Source organism: Pecten maximus, chromosome 14 (assembly GCF_902652985.1).
Source record: "Pecten maximus chromosome 14, xPecMax1.1, whole genome shotgun sequence".
NCBI classification, from domain to species: domain Eukaryota; kingdom Metazoa; phylum Mollusca; class Bivalvia; order Pectinida; family Pectinidae; genus Pecten; species Pecten maximus.
The window spans coordinates 6,499,295-6,520,734 of NC_047028.1; the positions used below are offsets into that span (position 1 = coordinate 6,499,295).

The 21,440-nt window shown below is 39.6% G+C and overlaps 1 protein-coding gene across 5 annotated transcripts in view; it reads right to left on the bottom strand.

Moving 5' to 3' along the window:
• Window positions 1-21,440, bottom strand: part of LOC117342707 — a 145,550-nt gene that overhangs the window by 66,360 nt on the left and 57,750 nt on the right. The window contains exon 1 of one of the 5 annotated variants that reach the window (XM_033904925.1): window positions 17,033-17,219. The exons of 3 other annotated variants lie outside the window; for them this stretch is intronic. In XM_033904925.1, the coding sequence (XP_033760816.1) occupies window positions 17,033-17,086 (54 nt within the window). In that variant the 5' untranslated portion in view covers window positions 17,087-17,219. Of the gene's footprint in view, window positions 1-825; window positions 2,781-17,032; window positions 17,220-21,440 lie in introns of those variants that run through there. One more of the 5 variants, XM_033904923.1, reaches the window with a different exon arrangement.

Consider the following 21,440-nt stretch of genomic DNA (forward strand, 5'->3'; position numbering starts at 1 on the left):
CAACATTTTGGAAACTGGTAAACGACCTGAAAGTTATTTTCTGTTTCAGTATATTGTACATATATATCAGCTCATCTATACCACAGTATGTAAACAGATACCTGGTATACCTTGTCATAATTTGTTGCTTCAGTACAGTAGCAGTTTATGACTGGAGATGACACAATCTAATCATCACAAACTCTTAACACCAAATATACAGACACCATTAATCACCCAGCTTTTCTCCACTGGTGTTTTGACACTGTTAGACATAATGTTAGTACAGTACCTACAACCATTAACCTCTGCATGTCCCCCCCACCTCACCCCCCCACCCCCCCACCCACACAAACCATGATCCTTCATTCCCAACCCCTACCACCCTACCTCCCCCATTCCGCACTCTCCCCTCCCCTCCCCTCCCCTCCCTCCCCTCTTCCATCACCATGCAGGTAATTTTCTGAAACAAACACCTTACACCTTCAGAAACAGAAGGTTTTTTAAAGAACATGTTCACAAAGCACTTCTGAAACATATATCGCTCTCACATTTTAACGACTAACAGAGAAGATGCAGACATGCACACACAATTACCACATAACGCTTCCTATTTCATCTTTTTATCCAAATAATCTCTTTTCTCTCAAAACAAAAATCCTTCTAAATTGACCTTTTATCAATTCTCATTCTCTATGGCACAAGACTCATCCACTCATCCGAATTAATTATGACTCCATCCCTTCTCAAAAATAAGTTGTCTCCCCTACACATGTCCTCTCTCCCAGGGTCATAACCCTGTATCATATATATCTGCCCTAAAACCCAGGGGCACCAGACTCTTACCTGGGTACAGTCTAGGTTCTCCAGGAACTGCCTAAAATCTCCGTCTAGAATACAGAAGCTTCCCATGTTAGAGGGCTGACAGGGTTTTATATCAATCATGTTTGTGCTTCCATCACCCACTTCACCTCCTCCTCACCTACACTACATTCTCCAGCACTATCTTTGTAAACAACATAGCACATGACATCCGAAATATTGTCTTGGTGTAAAATTATTCCCTTGTCAGGGCACAACACATCCTAAATATATTAGTTATTCCCTTGTCAGGGCACAACACATCCTAAATAAATTTTCTCCATAATAATAATCACCTCCATTTTAGCTGGCACATATGTAACATCCAAAACAAATCCATTTTCGGACACATAACATTTGAAATACTTTTTCCTTCAAAATCACTCCCGTCTCTGAGCAAAGAACACCTAAAACACTGTCAAAAATGTCTACATATGTAAAATCCTTTCGCCAGTATGTGATTCAGATTTAAATATCAAACCCACATGCTGTTTGGTAGTACATATTACAGTTGGCACTGGCTGTCTGTGTATGGCCTTATATCCAAGCTATGTGTGTAAGAAATCCAGCTCATACTCCTGAATATTGACTGTAATTGACTTATCTTGTACATCAGTAGATATCTGTTGATTCAAAATTTAAATATATACAGGCCTTTCTAATTACTGGCTAATGTGAAAACGTTGAGAGTTGTATGGCCACCATTCAAAAATTTGAAATCTCGAGTGGAATCAAGTGGATCAGCTGTGTGCAGCATGCATGGAGGCCTCCGAGTCAGTGTGTGGCGAACTCTCCACTCCAGTAACCCTGTCGCATTACAAGCTAGAAAGTCTGTAAAAACATGTTCCCCTTATCCAGACACCTCTCCACATTGTCCATTGTTTATTAAAGGTACTCCGGCCATCAGTTCTGGTTTAAGAATTGCCACTTTGAACACCTGTAGTGTAACTTTCACTCTTACAAACAAAGATGGATACAAAAATAATACATTCCCCTTTTGAAACCAGATGTGCTTTTGTTTATAGTTTTAAAACCACAGATTGTTCCTCCGGCTACCATTAACTGTATAGAATCACACCAGCTCCTGTAGAAGGTGAATCAATTTCCATGGTAATACTGGAGGAGTCCCCCTATTGCAGACCAACTTTACATCCCATAATTTTCCACTTGACTTAGTTGGTGATGTTGACCTGAATTATCATTCCAGGGTACAGTGTACTGTAGAAAACATTGACTAATTACTCCACTGTTCTGTAGTGGTGCTCAGATACTCCAGTGTAAACGTGACACGCAGATGATCAAAATTCCATACAAAATCAAACAAAAATACACCTTTACTTCAAACAGATTTACAGAATGAGTGTTTCTTCATTCCTACTGTTATATCACAGACTTATAGAATTAGACATACAAAGTCAATCCAACTCTGTGGTTATTCGACAGATTTAGACAATATAACCAGGAATATTATCCAGATAGCTCCCACTTATCATTCACAATTCTCATTTAAAATCCAGTAAATGTAATAAATCCGAAAAGGAAAACAATGATTAATCCAAATGTCCGTACTGTGTACTATTAAAACAGTAGTGGGTATTTCTGTTCCATACAACAACCTGTCAGGACAGGTAATGAGTGCCTGTGTATGCTATATGATTAATAACTAGCTACTTTTACACACTAATTAAGTTCTCCTCTGACTCTGTGGTATTGTCTGCTGTAATATTACTACAGAGCTATAGTGTTTGTATACCATACAGCCCGGAGTGGTTGTAATATCACCTGTCTGAGGTCGGTACACCTCCAGTCAACCTACACAGGTACTAGCTCCCAGACTGGTAAATTGGTATATAGGGACGACTGGAGTCTTTGTATTATTTCTTCCTGTCTTATAATTAGTACATTACTGCAAATCCTTGATGTTCTTGTTCCATACAATTTGTTTGTGTGTTCACAAGGACTGCAGGTTCCTCAATCGAAATCCGCCAAAGTCAGAATTTGTTGTTCCATACAATTTGTTTGTGTGTCCACATGGACTGGTACCCTGATCCCAATCCGCTAAAGTCAGAATCACAGTTGATATTGTCCTGTATTCAAAGCCTCAGTTTTTATTTGGTATAGGTCATCTACTCCATGTGAACTGCCAGGTTCTATGAATGCATTGTGAGAGTGTGTACAGAATTGGTGAATTGTACGTAACCTTGGTCCTGTCAGCACACCTGCTCCACATACCTGTCCATCACCAGCCCTGTCTGGCCATTACTACCTGTGCACCTTTGAACAGGTAATTAATTACACCTGCACTCGGTGGTGTCAAGGCCTTAGGTAAGGTTGTAGAACATTAGCCTCATTAATGTCCAGGTTACCAAACTATTACCATCAATATATGTCTGTGTTTACAGGGTAAAATCCCAAACAGATGGACACAAATCAATATCTGGTGCTGAAAATATATCCTCCAAAAAACAGTTTTTACACAGCTCTGGTGTATATATATGTGTGTACAATCATCCAGTCACTATTTAATTCATTGATGTCTATCAATTGTTTATGAGGTATGTAGATATCACTGATGGCCACATTAGGGTCCTCACTGTCTACCTGGCCAGTAATGACCCTTAGTGTCATATCATTATACAAGGCAGTAAAGTTCACCTGGAGCCTTAACACCTTTCCTGGTTAGTTAGGGATTAGGATGGTCAGACCCCTACTGAGACTGACCACACCTTGAGAATTGGTCAGCACCTAGGCTGGACATCTGACCACACCTGGGTATAATAGGTAGATGACCCAGGTGATAACAGAACACCTTTGGCAGGTAAAAGTAATAAGGATGTCACACCTTTATAGAGAGCAGCATCCGTTCTATAATTAGATTAGATACGTTTAGGAGTAATGGAGAATACACAAGGCCAAACATTCAAGGAAGTGTTCTTCAGATCTCGTCACAAAGTTTTCCTTAAGACTTAATTCAATTCATACACTGGCACATGTTAATAATGAGCAGCAGTCTTGGAGAGTCAGACACTCTGTCAAATCAAATTGTAATGCTCTCTCTGGATGAATGCTGTTATACATCCCCCTCATACAAACTGTATAGGATCAAATACTCCCTGGGTTTCCTGGTATGTCTGGACAATACCAACACAGGTCCAATCTTCACAGAATATCTCCACACACTGTTGATTGTCTCTACACTGATCAAGTGAGTCAAATGCATGTATAAACCAGTTGCAAACTTTCATGCTCCAGATGCTTTGAGTAAATGAATTAAATTTTCCAGTTTTCCCTGAGGTTCTTGGAGACCAGAGCTTGTCTATCCAAAATCTAGGAACTGATAAAGCTTGTAGATCCCTAGGGCTCAGCTGTCTTGTCTCTTGTTGTGACTCATCCCTCCCTAAAGCTGTGATAAGACCCCCTTCTATCTATGTTGATCTGCTCTATCTCCCCCTCCACACACCTCCCCCTGTTATTGTAGAACTCACACACACACAAGCTTCTCCACCAACATCCCTATAGGTCTCTGGGACCCTGACAAACCTGCTCCCAACCTTAGTGATAGCTACATCCCTATAGGTCTCTGGGACCCTGACAAACCTGCTCCCAACCTTAATGATAGCTACAGCTATACTCCACTCCTGAGACCCTTCCTGATTCTAACATACATATATATTTCACAAAGAACCTGCTCCTAAGGTGATAAGACCCCCTGGGATCCCACAGCCAGTCTCTGACTGCAGAATTAGACCCTCCCTGTTTTTCATTTAGGCTCCCTGGGGATCCAACAGCTTCAATCCTTTTCCGACACTGGACTATTACACACAATAAGAGACCATGCAGGCATTCCCTCTATTCTAGGAGGAAGACACCAATTCAAATTGTTCCTGATCAATTCCAAGATGCACAGGTATTTTTATCAATCAAAATTTATGATACTGAACCTTTGAATTCAGATTACAATTAAACCAGACAATTAAAATAAATAAGATGAATGCTAAGACCACTATATTTTAGTCTCTGCAATAATGACCTGACAGGTCACATGTACGTCTAAGTATAAATGTATGTATGTATATTGCAAAATTTAAACATTATTTAATGTTATAGAAAGTACTAATGAAATAGCCTGTAGACAACACAATTAATTCTGTCTGTTTCTCAGAATAGTTCCTAGTAGTTCTGTACTAATTTTAACCATGTGGTTATCTCCCCTCCTTTAGCCTCCCCTTTCCGTGTCTGGGGTACCAGACATGATGGAAGTTAAAATACCAACAAACCAAGAGACACAGCGGGAGGGTAAGGGAGGGGTAACACTTGTCTTCAACCAGATTATTACAGAAAAATGTTGATAAGGTATTAGTGTTTTTAGATAGATTTCATTACCGAACTTCTGATAGCTCCGAAGTCAGCCAGATACCACAAACCGTACACAGAGACAAGACAAAACGAGAGTGATGAAAACGACTTCCTACAGTGAAACAGATTTAGAGTGGGGTGCAAAGAAACAAAAAAAAATTTAATTTTGATAAGAATTCAACATTTACTTAAGTTAACTTGCACTTACTGTAGATGACCTACTTTCACAAATATCTTATGTTCTACATTAGTTTGAAATGTTCTGAGAAGTAGAATACACAAGTTAAGATAACTAATTCAACTATAATATCTTACAGGTTTGAGATCATGATAGAGTTTCCATTCTAACATCAAAATCATGAATTATACACACAATCATCAAAATCCAGGGGATAGATCCACACAATTCACATGTAAGGTCGGGGTGAGAAACACAAAAAAAAACAAAATTTCCTTTTTTCCAAACTTGAATTCCAATTTTCATTTCAAATCTTAATGGAGCTTAATAGGCTAATTTCTTAATCCAATAGTTTTTATTTTCAATATTTGTATATACTATGAATATGATAATTAAGCTCTGCTAAAACTTATAAAGTTCTTTTAATGAAAATATCTTAATGTACAATCACACTTATAACAAAACTTAAATTTTTCATAGAAATGTGTTGTGCTGCTGACAAACAACCCTGTTTATCAAAGGTGCTAGTTTATCAGTAGGTTATATCTTGATTAAACACATTTCAACTTGGGCATCACAAAAGTGAAATTATAATACATTGTACATATATATGATGAAAATTGATTATCACAACATTTAAGAAAAAATATTTCTGTTGTGTCAAAATCTTAAACATTCCGTAATACTGCTAAAACCAACGGTTTCTATCACAGTCAATTTGAACAGCCATACAAATAGATCTGGTGAAATGGCATGTGTATATTTAGTTGAAACTTTCACAGGAAACTGGTGTCATCATCTTGAATACATCACCAATACCAACAAATCTTATTTTACAAAAAACGTTTGCTTTAACCCACATCTGCATTAAGTTTTCTTAACCACAGGCTGACATGTTTTATAATCTTATATAAATTGCTTTGAAAGCAAAAAGTTCCAAATTCAAACAAATTTTTTGATAAAAATCATTTCTTTACTGCAGCACAGCTTCAGATAACACACCTGTGGCTTTACGTGTAGGTAAACTATTCTCTGTTTACAATTATATTGCGGATTTGTTTTTACTAACTGTTAAATCACAGATCTCAATCGGTCTAACCTCATGTGTATACAGGTTTGATACATATGGCTTGGTTTGAAGCAAAAACACATTTGTTTTTTCAGCTAGATCATTCACAACTACAAATTTGAAAATAAGCAAGACTTGGAATGAGATGTAAAATGCCACATGTTCTGACTGGAATATTTCCCAAGAAGACCCACAGAGAAACTGCATCATGCTATCGGTATCGTTAATGTGAAAAAAGCCAAAATGACTCACAAAGTTAAAATTCACTCATCGTTTCTGTCTGGCGCAGTATAATTATAATCCTGAACCAAATCTTCATAGTCCAAAAGATAAACGGTCTGCCGATTGAAGATCCTGAACCTGCACATCACTGTTGGAGACTTTTTCCAGAAGATTTAATACTGGTCCATCCTTAACACAGTCGACACATGCAACCAATTAACATAGCAGCAATCCGATATCGATTACATCATCGCTCATCAAAGTCCTTATACTCCGTTCATACTCCTGGACATTTTTAGGTTGTAAAACGTACATTACGGGAACTCTTAATGTGATTAGAGAGAAATAATTCTAAATCTAATTACAGGATTAAATTTTTTTTATTAAAATTTTAATTTTAATATCAGTCCTACTTGTCAGTTAATGATTGTGTATGTTAAGACTATAGTCACAATATTTCTGTTTATCCTACGATACATATGGGTACCATGATCTTCTAGCCGAGTTCTACCCCAAACCAAATCTTTCACTAGACTGATATATTGGACAGTTTAGATGACAATAGGATATAAGAGGTACCGTATTCCTGTACTTATACCTATATAAGGGTCCATGCTATAGCTTAACCAGCTATTGCTTTTATTTAGTGAAATCTACATTTTTCAACAATGATGATTTACATTTTCCAAATCAGCTATTTGTGTAGTCAACTATAGCATCTAAATATCATGTTGACTTATAAAAACAGATGAGAATATTTGAGAATATTTGAATGAAATGAAATATGGAGTGTTTTTAAAATCAGACAAGAGGTTTAGGAGATCTGTATTTAATGGAAATATTTTTTTGAATTTGAATTTCAACAATCTTAATAAAGTACCTTTTACAGATTTTGCACAAATGTGTTAATGATAACTCCAAATTCCTTCTTAAGGTCACTTTCCCCCAAAGTAGTAACACATCATAATATGCATATAAAATTGTAGACTGGCCTCCTGTCTCTAGAATATTAAAATTATAAATAAAATTGAGCTTTATGATTTTGATCCCTAGGATATGTCTGATTCTAGATCCTAAGTTTCAAACTAGGGGCAGATAATCTGGTATTAGAATTTAGCTTTTGCAATTCTTAACAAAAACAAGAGGCCCATAGGGCCTGTATCGCTCACCTGGTTGGATTTGACCAAATGTCAAAATAATGTTCATGTTCAATTGGTTTTGTTTGTCAACCTCAAACAATGCTATATATGGTTATAGTGTGGGGATCCCAACTGCTTTAAAGAAATAATGAAGTCCTGACTCTCTGAGTTTACAACATGCATTTATAACTTTATGACTAGTAGTGATTTAAAGGAATTACCTCTATTTCCCATATGGGGCCCCGCCCCTTTTGCCCCTCGGGGGTCAGAGTCACCATTTATGCAAAATCTGTTCCCCTTCCCCCAAGAATGTTTCTTACCAAATTGGGTTCAAATCCATTCATAACTTTATAACTAGTAGCGATTTTAAGGAATTACCTCTATTTCCCCATTAGGCCCCGCCCCTTTGGCCCCTTTGGGGTCAGAGTCACCATTTATGCAAAATCTGTTCCCCTTCCCCAAAGAATGTTTCTTACTCAATTGGGTTCAAATCCATTCATAAATTTATGACTAGTAGCGATTTAAAGGAATAACCTCTATTTCCCATATGGGGCCCCGTCCCTTTGGCCCCTCGGGGGTCAGAGTCACCATTTATGCAAAATCTGTTCCCCTTCCCCAAAGGATGTTTCTGACCATATTGGGTTCAAATCCATTCATAACTTTATGACTAGTAGCGATTTGAAGGAATTACCTCTATTTCCCCATTAGGCCCCGCCCCTTTGGCCCCTTGGGGGGTCAGAGTCACCATTTATGCAAAATCTGTTCCCCTTCCCCAAAGGATGTTTCTGACCATATTGGGTTCAAATCCATTCATAACTTTATGACTAGTAGCGATTTAAAGGAATTGCCTTAATTTCCCCATTGGGCCCCGCCCCTCAGGCCCCTTGGGGGTCAGAGTCACCATTTATGCAAAATCTGATCCCCTTCCCCAAAGGATGTTTCTGACCATATTGGGTTCAAATCTATTCATAACTTTATGACTAGTAGCGATTTGAAGGAATTACCTCTATTTCCCCATTAGGCCCCGCCCCTTTGGACCCTTGGGGGTCAGAGTGACCATTTATGCAAAATCTGTTCCCCTTCCCCAAAGGATGTTTCTGACCAAATTGGGTTCAAATCCATTCATAACTTTATGACTAGTAGCGATTTGAAGGAATTACCTCTATTTCCCCATTAGGCCCCGCCCCTTTGGCCCCTTGGGGGTCAGAGTCACCATTTACGCAAAATCTGTTCCCCTTCCCCAAAGGATGTTTCGGACCAAATTGGGTTCAAATCCATTGATAACTTTATGACTAGTAGCGATTTAAAGGAATTGCCTCAATTTCCCCTATTGGACCCCGCCCCTCAGGCCCCTTGGGGGTCAGAGTCACCATTTATGCAAAATCTGATCCCCTTCTGCCAAGGATGTTTCTGACCAAATTTGGTCAAAATCCAATAAGAACTTTTTGACTAGTAGCGATTTGAAGCAAATGTTGACGGACGGACGACGGACGACGGACGACGGACGACGGACACCGGACGACGGACGACGGACGACGGACGACGGACGCCGCACCATGGCATAAGCTCACCGGACCTTCGGTCCAGGTGAGCTAAAAACTGGTGGCCAGTCTAATAAAATAGTGAAGCTTCCTCATGATGACATGTTCGGAGTCGGAGTGAGTGGATTCCTTACCCTTGTCTTGTCCCTGTCTGTAACCCATCACAGTCATACACTCAAACAATGAAAACCACCCCAAGGGGGTCAGTTCAGTAGTAACCTGACCACCAGGGGTCAAACTGACCAGTAAGAATGACCAGACAAACTGGACATGTTACAAACATTACCCCCTGGGTATCAAATGACCATTGTATTGTGTAGATACATCAGGCCCCACAGTTAACCTAGGATCACTATAGGGCCCCTAGGGATTCAGTGTACATGTATAAAGTTATAATATAAACACTACAGTAAGCTAAAGGACCTACTTAAATCCTTCAGGGCTCCATGATCTGTGTGATTAAATAGCCATATATCGCCAGCCAGTATGTCCCCTACACACCAGAAACCAACTACCTACAGCAGGGCAGTAAGTTTAAAATGTGTAAGGTCATGGGACAGGTCAACCAACCATCAATATTGTAGCTGATCAATGCAGAGTCAGAAAAGGGAAAGTGTCTTCTTATAGGCACAAAATGGAATCCAATAGCTTTCAATTGGAAGCAAGAAGGGAGAAATTTAAATCATGATATGTAGGATCACATCAGCAGTTCTATAAACTAGTTATACATTGCATCAGGACAGGACGGGATGGAAGGTGCCCCCCCCCCCCCCCCCCTCACACATTCCATGGCAGGGGGTGGGAGGGGACATAACAAGAAAGGGGGAAACTGCTAGGACAAAATTTTGAGGTGGAGTTGATGAGGAGGAAGGTTGAAAAAAGGGCATGATAAGGGATAAAGAACAGCTGAATAGAACTCCTGGTACGACATAAATAATGGGTTCCAGGAGGTCATTATATGGATCAAGTCAATCAGAACATATAAAGATATGAAGTGAGGAAGTTCAGGATAAAACTATGATATATTATATGATTCTGGGAGGTTCTGAAACCCTTCTTGATCGATTTGGGGAGGTTCTGAAACCCTCCTGAAACGACTCGGGGAGATTCTGAAACCCTTCTGGAATATGACTTGGGGACGTTCTGAAATCCTTCTGGATATTCTGAAACCCTTCTGGAATGACTCGGGGACGTTCTGAAACCCTTCTGGAACGACTCGGGGACGTTCTGAAACCCTTCTGGAACGACTCGGGGACGTTCTGAAACCCTTCTGGATCCCATGATGTGTTCTGGGTACTTAATTTTCCCTTGATTCTGCGAGGTTTCAGATGGTCAGTTTAGAGGTCAAATGACCATCCATTTTGTACTAACTGCTGGACATATAGCTGTATACTGCATGCTTGATCGGCCAATCTCACCCTCCAACAGATAGCCTGGTAATTCATCACTCTGGCCCCTATCTTACTGTCAGACTGGGAATCTAACACCTATCTATCCTCAAAATATTCTACATATTTCTAACTTAATTCACACCTGAAAAGAAGGGTCACCTCCATCACTTTGATTCTGACAGGAACCATGCCTGGGTGTTATACCTGTAAATACTGACCATTAAGTCGCTGTTCTCAATGTTTTTTCCCACAAAACACTAATGGGGAGAGGTTGGTTTAGGGGGGATAGGTGCTACACATTACAGGTATAAAATAACTTCTAATTGGTACAATTTAAATTGTATACATATCACCATAAGTACATTGTATTAGAGAATTGTTGACAGGAAATTTTACTAATATCAATTAGTAAATTTTTCACATTTTAAACATTTTCTCTATGGTAACCCCAAAATCTTTGTAAGCCATCTTTTGTCTGTATCAAACGAAGCTGTTTGGAACCCTATACGATACTGTGTATCTCTGGGGCCCAGTGAAGTATTAGACTACTGTGTATCTCTGGGGCCCAGTGTTAGACCAGATACTGTGTATCTCTGGGGCCCAGTGAAGTATTAGACTACTGTGTATCTCTGGGGCCCAGTATTAGACTACTGTGTATCTCTGGGGCCCAGTATTAGACTACTGTGTATCTCTGGGGCCCAGTGAAGTATTAGACTACTGTGTATCTCTGGGGCCCAGTGAAGTATTAGACTACTGTGTATCTCTGGGGCCCAGTGTTAGACCAGATACTGTGTATCTCTGGGGCCCAGTGAAGTATTAGACTACTGTGTATCTCTGGGGCCCAGTGAAGTATTAGACCAGTCTGCTCGACCCATCATAGGGATGCCAATCTTGGTCAGCTATCTTCTGCATCGAACTTTTTATATTTTTTATGACAAACTTTTGGCTTCATTTTACAAAATTAAGATAAGGGCATGATGATACATGTTATGTGTGTTACGGTAAACATACTGATGTTTTGGAATATAATTAATAAGTTATTAATAAAAACACATTTTACATTTAACCCTGTCCATTGTTATTACAACTTAAAGTGATAAAGTATATGATGTATTGTATCAGTAAACCAATCACCAAATTTGTAAAGAAGATAACTACAACAAAATTTATTATATTTCAGAATTAAATAAATTCCTCCACAACATGTCTCGTTAGCATTGATTAATCAAATTTAAAACAGAGAATTTGAAAATAAAATTGAAAAATAAGATTTTAAACAGGAAATATCTTTTTTGGTGATAATAAAACTGCATTTGAATCAGGAATATAATTTTATTAATGTGTCATTTGCAAAAGATACATCCACTTATTCAGCTTGCATTCAATCTTAACTTTGTTCCAATCACATACTTCATCTTGACCAGTAACGCCACCTGTCTCGTCATATTAGGGACCAAAAGAATATTATACGGCTATGCCGAAAAATTGATCAACATGAGCAACACATGGCAATGATGTTTAGATATACTGAGCTTTGATGACTATCAAAACTGTGTAGACATTTACTACACACTCCACACTGACTGAAGTGTGGAGTAGGCTCTTAGCCTATCAGATGTAGATGTTATCATACCATCTGGGTCCCTCTGATACAAGTCTACTGCCCGGTACTCCCTATCCTCTCAAATACCATCACCTGTCCTCCCAGGCTCTGATACAAGTCTACTGCCCCATACTCCCTATCCTCTCAAATACCTTCACCTGTCCTCCCAGACTCTGATACAAGTCTACTGCCCCACACTCCCTATCCGACCTTCACCTGTCCTCCCAGACTCTGATACAAGTCTACTGCCCCACACCCCCTATCCGACCTTCACCTGTCCTCCCAGACTCTGATACAAGTCTACTGCCCCACACTCCCTATCCTCTCAAATACCTTCACCTGTCCTCCCAGACTCTGATACAAGTCTACTGCCCCACACTCCCTATCCTACCTTCACCTGTCCTCCCAGACTCTGATACAAGTCTACTGCCCTACACTCCCTATCCTCTCAAATACCTTCACCTGTCCTCCCAGGCTCTGATACAAGTCTACTGTCCCACACTCCCTATCCTCTCAAATACCTTCACCTGTCCTCCCAGGCTCTGATACAAGTCTACTGCCCCATACTCCCTATCCTCTCAAATACCTTCACCTGTCCTCCCAGACTCTGATACAAGTCTACTGCCCCACACCCCCTATCCTCTCAAATATCTTCACCTGTCCTCCCAGGCTCTGATACAAGTCTACTGCCCCATACTCCCTATCCTCTCAAATACCTTCACCTGTCCTCCCAGACTCTGATACAAGTCTACTGCCCCACACCCCCTATCCTCTCAAATATCTTCACCTGTCCTCCCAGACTCTGATACAAGTCTACTGCCCCACACTCCCTATCCTACCTTCACCTGTCCTCCCAGACTCTGATACAAGTCTACTGCCCCACACTTCCTATCCGACCTTCACCTGTCCTCCCAGACTCTGATACAAGTCTACTGCCCCACACTCCCTATCCGACCTTCACCTGTCCTCCCAGACTCTGATACAAGTCTACTGCCCCACACTCCCTATCCGACCTTCACCTGTCCTCCCAGACTCTGATACAAGTCTACTGCCCCACACCCCCTATCCTACCTTCACCTGTCCTCCCAGGCTCTGATACAAGTCTACTGCCCCACACCCCCTATCCTACCTTCACCTGTCCTCCCAGGCTCTGATACAAGTCTACTGCCCCACACCCCCTATCTTACCTTCACCTGTCCTCCCAGACCCTGATACAAGTCTACTGCCCCACACCCCCTATCCTACCTTCACCTGTCCTCCCAGGCTCTGATACAAGTCTACTGCCCCACACCCCCTATCCTACCTTCACCTGTCCTCCCAGACCCTGATACAAGTCTACTGCCCCACACTCCCTATCCTACCTTCACCTGTCCTCCCAGGCTCTGATACAAGTCTACTGCCCCACACTCCCTATCCTACCTTCACCTGTCCTCCCAGGCTCTGATACAAGTCTACTGCCCCACACTCCCTATCCTACCTTCACCTGTCCTCCCAGACTCTGATACAAGTCTACTGCCCCACACTCCCTATCCTACCTTCACCTGTCCTCCCAGACTCTAGTACAAGTCTACTGCCCCACACCCCCTATCCTACCTTCACCTGTCCTCCCAGACTCTAGTACAAGTCTACTGCCCCACACTCCCTATCCGACCTTCACCTGTCCTCCCAGACCCTGATACAAGTCTACTGCCCCACACCCCCTATCCTACCTTCACCTGTCCTCCCAGACTCTGATACAAGTCTACTGCCCCTACACTCCCTATCCTACCTTCACCTGTCCTCCCAGACTCTGATACAAGTCTACTGCCCCACACTCCCTATCCTACCTTCACCTGTCCTCCCAGACTCTGATACAAGTCTACTGCCCCACACCCCCTATCCTACCTTCACCTGTCCTCCCAGACTCTGATACAAGTCTACTGCCCCACACCCCCTATCCTACCTTCACCTGTCCTCCCAGACTCTGATACAAGTCTACTGCCCCACACCCCCTATCCTACCTTCACCTGTCCTCCCAGACTCTGATACAAGTCTACTGCCCCACACTCCCTATCCGACCTTCACCTGTCCTCCCAGACTCTGATACAAGTATACTGCCCCACACCCCCTATCCGACCTTCACCTGTCCTCCCAGACTCTGATACAAGTCTACTGCCCCTATATAATCTCACACTCCCGGCCTCCTAAGACTGCCATACGTACCAATTGTCATGCAGTTTCTAAACTCTCACATAAATTTTTAAACAAGGTGCAAATCACATATACTCTTTTATTGAATTGCTGCAAAATTATTGTGAGATGTGTTAAATACCAAGGCAAGGTGTTGTACGTAATCCATGTACAAACGTCAGCATAAAAAATTAAAGGGCCACAACTCTGTATAAAGATGTGATCCAATTTCAGTATGTGGCCATAAGAAAACATCAGTAGAAGTGAGAATGTCTCCCCAAGCTTTAACAGTTGGAAGGGAGACAACTGGAGAGTTAGTTTTATACATTAGTGTCAAAGATGATGCATCGACTCATTTCACTGAAGAAATCTGAATACATGTATAGCATATGGACTTAAACTGACTCACTGTCTCTAGAATATTAAGATTATAGATAAAATTGAGCTTTATTCAATGTATATAATTTTGGTCTCTATGTCTGACTTTAAGTTTCAACAATACCATGACGTCATGTCAACATTTCCTTGCATTGATGTAATGTCCATATAAGATACATAAGAGAAAAATAATCATTCACCCTGATTAAAGTGAGACAGGGGAATCTCAGCCCTCACGTGGTAAGATACCTAAGCTGTCAAACACTCGGCAAGCCTCTAATTCACGATCTATGGCAAGTAATCGCCTAGCAAATAATACGTGCAGCTTATACCACTGCACCACATCCACATTCTAAAAAGAATGTTTCAATGGTGCAGTGATGATTGGCCCAATAGCCTAGCATGATCATAGTGACAAATCATCTATTAGATGATATACATAACTAGATCTCAATGGATTGTACATACATAAATGTGAACTGTACAGATATTACACAACATCATACAACTACAACAGGAAATTAAAACCTTTACCTTCGGATCAACAACACAAAGTGTATTTACTACGCTATGTTAATGATTAGATAGATATATAACACAGTAACACAAATGAGGAAGGAAGACAATTTTATGACTCGTGCCCTGATCAGCCTCGAAGTCACATTTACTGGCACAACATTACCTAGCCAGAAATACTCGAAGTACAAATTCGTGTAATGACTGTCTAATTTGAGAAAATTTGGTTGTCTACAACAAAATGATTGATTAATCCCTTAGTTATAGCTGTGGGTAATGTAGTGATGTCAGCAGACCAGCCTATATATAGTCTCCAATCTCATCCTCCGATATTGCTCTGGGAATTCCTGTAGTGGTGTTGATCCAGATAAAATCCCTTCCTTCTTAGCAGTCATTCCAACAAATCCCCAATAAGTCCTGTGTCTGAGTATCATTTGTCTCCCTGTCACCAGTCTGACTGGCTAATTTACATCATCACCAGTACCCCTTGATGGGGGGATTAGAGTTACCTCCCTTATAGGATATATACAAACAAAGCTGGCAGGGACATGTGTTAATTCTGTCCATCTCGGAGCAATCTTGTCAAGGATTTTTTAACCAGATTACATATATTACAGAACAGTTTGTTTATTAACATTAGCTATAAAGATACTTAAGCTGTACATACTCAGCCTGAAGTAGCTAAATAAATAGTTAACACTAATCAACACACAGTTTTACATTTTGATTTTGAATTTGGATTAATAAGTTGCTTTAAAATGCTGATAAACAGCAGCTCAAATTTATGCCTGTTTATCAAGACATTGCAGTACAAATAAGTGTGACAGTATAGTCACATGACTACAGGAAATACAGTGTCGGAGAATGATCAGCTTTTAGCAACTGAGCTATGAAAACATGTCACTGCAGTAAATCTGTCCGAAATAATTTCTTGTCTTAGTTGCTAAAATACTTCACTGTTGTAAAAACAATGTTTTATCAATTGTCTACATTCAGACATTTACACCAGAACTAACTGTCCAATTGTGAACAAACATCTTATGTACCACCAAACATGTTCAAGTGAAGTTGATGAAGTCAGTGTTTTCACACTTCCTCTTGGTAAATCCAGGCCCTGAATCACCACATCTTGAATTCATACCATACACATCAAATTTATCCCAACCCCCTCCCCAACCCCTCCCCAACCCCCCTCTCAATCTCAAAACGGGATCCCTACCTCTCTGCTGCACCACAATACCACTTCAAATTTTGCCCCACACTCACTGCACCTCTTCCCCATGTGTTCAGTGACGGCAACAAGCACATGTTTCTGCAGACAATATATATATTCCAGACAGATGCACTAACTTACAGGTATGCACATACTTTCTGAATACCTGTACTTTATACCTGTACTATATACCTGTACCATATACCTGTACTATATACCTGTACCATATACATGTACCTGTACTATATACCTGTACCATATACCTGTACTATATACCTGTACCATATACCTGTACCATATACCTGTACTTTATACCTGTACCATATACCTGTACCATATACCTGTACTATATACCTGTACCATATACCTGTACCATATACCTGTACTATATACCTGTCCGAGTACCAACTACCTTACCTTGTGTGTCAGAACACCTTCCACAGATAACATATCTTTTGTGAATTCCCTCATCAGACTGTTTCCTGTTAGAGACACACATCTGTAACTTTTTGTTCATGTACAATTTTGTCATGCATAAGTTACAACAACTTTCTGATACATCATTCCAGTATTTGTAATTTCCAACTGTCACTACATAAAGGCGTTTTATAGAGATCCACCACAGCCATAAAAACCACACGGCCTTGACAATGAAGGTTTGTACTACTCCTATTCGAATTTGAAAATTTCAAACACAAAAGAGTTCACCAAGAACAGGTATGTTGTCGGTCTCAGGTCGATGGCTGCTGTTTGATCTCACAAATGATACTTTCATTCCGGATGACAACACAATCACGTAAAGGAATACAAACAGAACCGTGTTCTAAAAACCCTTAAAACACGGTCATAGGAAATTCTGTATCAGACAATCTACAATACATTCTGTCAATCACACCAAAATACTGATAATTCAGAATTACTGTATTCATAATCCATAATTTATGGAGGCTTGTGGATGACAATTAACATTGAATCTTATTAAGTGTAATGTTTTATTATGACTAAACCCCTTATCAATGCACCGAATAAAGATTAGCCAAACAATAAAACACTTCAATAATTATCAGGAAAGATTTTATCATAACCTTCCCATTTTAATTCATGATACTTAAAAGTTAATGAAGCAGAGAAAGTGTGAGACTATTAAGAGTGAGACTATTAAGAGTGAGACTATTAAGTGTGAGACTATTAAGAGTGAGACTATTAAGTGTGAGACTATTAAGAGTGAGACTATTAAGTGTGAGACTATTAAGAGTGAGACTATTAAGTGTGAGACTATTAAGTGTGAGACTGTTAAGAGTGAGACTGTTAAGTGTGAGACTATTAAGAGTGAGACTATTAAGAGTGAGACTATTAAGTGTGAGACTATTAAGTGTGAGACTATTAAGTGTGAGACCAGAACTCCCCCAGGAATACTCTCAGATTTATTTTACATGCAGCATGGTCCCCACCCGTGACAAAGTGATCCCCTTTACACCAGATCAAGGCGAATCGTCACCTCCGATTAATGGTGGACAAAGAGGGCCCCTCGGACCCAAATATTGACACAGTGTAGAACTTTAATACGTATACATAAAGGCACTAAGATCGAGTCCTTTCTTCGCCAGCCTGTTTAAAGACCTCTCGCCTCAGTAAGATCATCTCTTTATGTACTTTACTTATAGACAAGTACATGTAACATAAACACACAGGATTATATCCGAAGATTTGATGGTCTATAGGACGACAGTGACGACAAATCACCACCGTGATTATACTGGTTTACAGGTAGACTGATCTGTAGATTAAATCTGAGTTACATATATACTCAGGAGTCTTCAGATATAGACCTTCGAGTCATAGTTTAGGATTATAATTGCAGGTAAAGTCAATGATTTAGTCCAAGTCAAAGATTTAAAAAGGCATTCAACAGTTAATTAAAATTCTGGTGCAGAAAGTCTACATATCCATCATCAGGCAGTTAACACACACTGTCCCCTATTGACAGTTAGTGACAATGCATATGTCCTCTGGTGTTAAATACAATCTAAAACTAACTAGAATCCTGATTGATTCACACTTTAGTAAGCATTAGTGATATAAGACAGACCCTGTCTGTACCATACATTAGTGATATAAGACAGACCCTGTCTGTACCATACATTAGTGATATAAGACGACCCCTGTCTGTACCATACATTAGTGATATAAGACGACCCCTGTCTGTACCATACATTAGTGATATAAGACGACCCCTGTCTGTACCATACTTGTGAAAAGTTTAATCGGTATCGATCAACGATTAAACCAGTTGATGGGCTACCAAATTCCACTGCATACTTTTTACTTTTAATAACTTGATCTTACCAATTTTCAAATATTTGAAAAGCACTTTCCTATTCAACTACCAACCTTGCGAATTAATATTCATTGACATCCCTGGTATTCAGCTAGTTGCAGTACAAATTTTGGCCTCAAACCTTTGATTTTTGAAAAAGTAAACATGATAAGAAAAACAACAAAATTATATGTATTAAAGCAACATATCCAGAGAGATCCCAGTTTTGACCTCTGGTAACGACATTATACTGTCATCTCTGTCAATAAACCTACATTTATACAACACACAACATCATACTGTCATCTCTGTCAATAAACCTACATTTATACAACATAAGGCCAGTTTGTAGGTGGCCAGGATTTCTTGTAAAATCATCATATTTTTTTACACAAGATATGCCTTTGTGAAAAAACATTTGATTGTGAAGCCAGAAAATCTCTACAACTCTACCCTAGATCAACAAGAGTGCTCTCCCTTGGTTCAGTAAATATTACAAACACAACATAACCCTGATATTCCAGCTACATATTGATTACTTAGAGAGTAAGTACAGGCAGGAAAGTGCCGACTCTGCAGTTTGTTGTTATTGATCGATTCCACTGATCTTAAACACAACCCTGACTGAGGCTCAAGACTGGGCACTCCCTACCCAGGACAAACTATTAGATAGAGTCGTGAGGCTCCACACTGGGCACTCCCTCCCCAGGACAAACTATTAGATAGAGTCGTGAGGCTCCACACTGGGCACTCCCTACCAAGGTCAAACTATTAGATATAGTCAGACTGTGCACTGCCTACCCAGGGTATCACTTTAACATTACAAGACAAGAATGTTGAAAGGTCTTAAATTTGTAAACTAGTAAAAACTGACTCCATTTCATTTTCATGTCTTTCAATGCATGTAGTTGTCCAGCTTTTATTTTGACATAAAACCTTCGTTAATGATTTGTTGGACAATAAAAGATTCTGTTGCTGTAGATACAATTCAAACTCAAGCAAGAAATTCATGAGGAAATACCAAATTTGCAACAGAAAAGAGTCCTCATAAAAACATGAAAATCCAAAAATTAATTGATTATTATCAATAAAGTTATTTGGAAGATCTCAAACTATCAATTTTTTTATCATTAAACCTCCATAACTGAGTCCCTTGGCCCTCGAGGCTGAGTCATATTAAGCAACTACACCAGTTCTCTGGGTACAATTACATAGACGGCTATGGAAATCAATTGCCTGTACCCACCAAACAGAAAAATAAATATGGATATCATAATTCCATTAATGGAATTTCTTATTATATATGCCAACATATCTGTTCATTTGAATAATAATTCCCTGCAGAAATGGACGCTACATCCCTGACAACATAAAGCTGGCTGATAAAGACAGCTAAATTAGGCTGTTAGTACTGATAAATAAAACATGACACAGTTGTACAAGTGATCGAACATAAAAACCTAGTAACAGCCCCATTATCTAGGATTAATTAAAACACCCGCAGTGTTAAACTGAAATATGTTTCCTGCCTGGGATTGAACCATATAGCCTGTTAAGTGATAGGAAAGGTTATGTATTCTATCAGAACCATATAGCCTGTTAAGTGATAGGAAAGGTTATGTATTCTATCAGAAATATTCCTGGGATTTGGAACAACTTTGTAAATTTTCACCTTTAGATATTTTTTTGACCTCAACCTCTATATACGACTACAGTAATCTTGATCAACTATTATGTGTACTCAGTGTGACATATCTGCTTTTAACTGACCCTGATGACCTAAGATAAATGACTGTCACCTCACCTTAGTAGCCTTTTATTTACATGGGCCTTTACTTGATTTCTGACCTTGACATAATGTGCATCAATGACCTTGACCTAACCTTACCTACTGCAACATCTATTAAGCATAAACTAGATTTGTATAAATTTTGCATTACAACATCCGAGAACATTTACTACTGTGGAATTTCGTGGACGTTCTAGAGAAGCTCATTTCCTCTTCATTCAACTTTTTTTCATCAGGTGATAGTAACCATCACAGACAGCCTAACCCATAAATCATGGTGGATACGTAATTTGTTAAATGGACCAATTACCTCCCCTATAATTTGTCTAGATCATTACACACTACAAACTCACCTCCAGATGGGAGGCTCCATGTGCTGAGGTAGAAAATCTGCAGTATGTGTGACTATGAGTCAGCCAGAAGTGTTTTGGAAGGTACGGTTCTTAGACTGAATGACAAACACAAGAATCTTTACATTTTACCATGATCTGAACTTCCTTCAGTTATTGAAATGTTTTCGGGTAAAAAAACCAGTGTTTCCTGTTTAACAATCATAGGTACGGATACCAGCTACAGTAGCTCCGAAGCTGTTAGGTTACTGTTACACAGAATTTACCGGTACATTCATGTCAGTGTGTAAATTGAATTCAATTTTTTCTGAGTCAATTCACAACATCAAGGAGATCACTAGATTTTTAACACGAACATTACAAACTTAA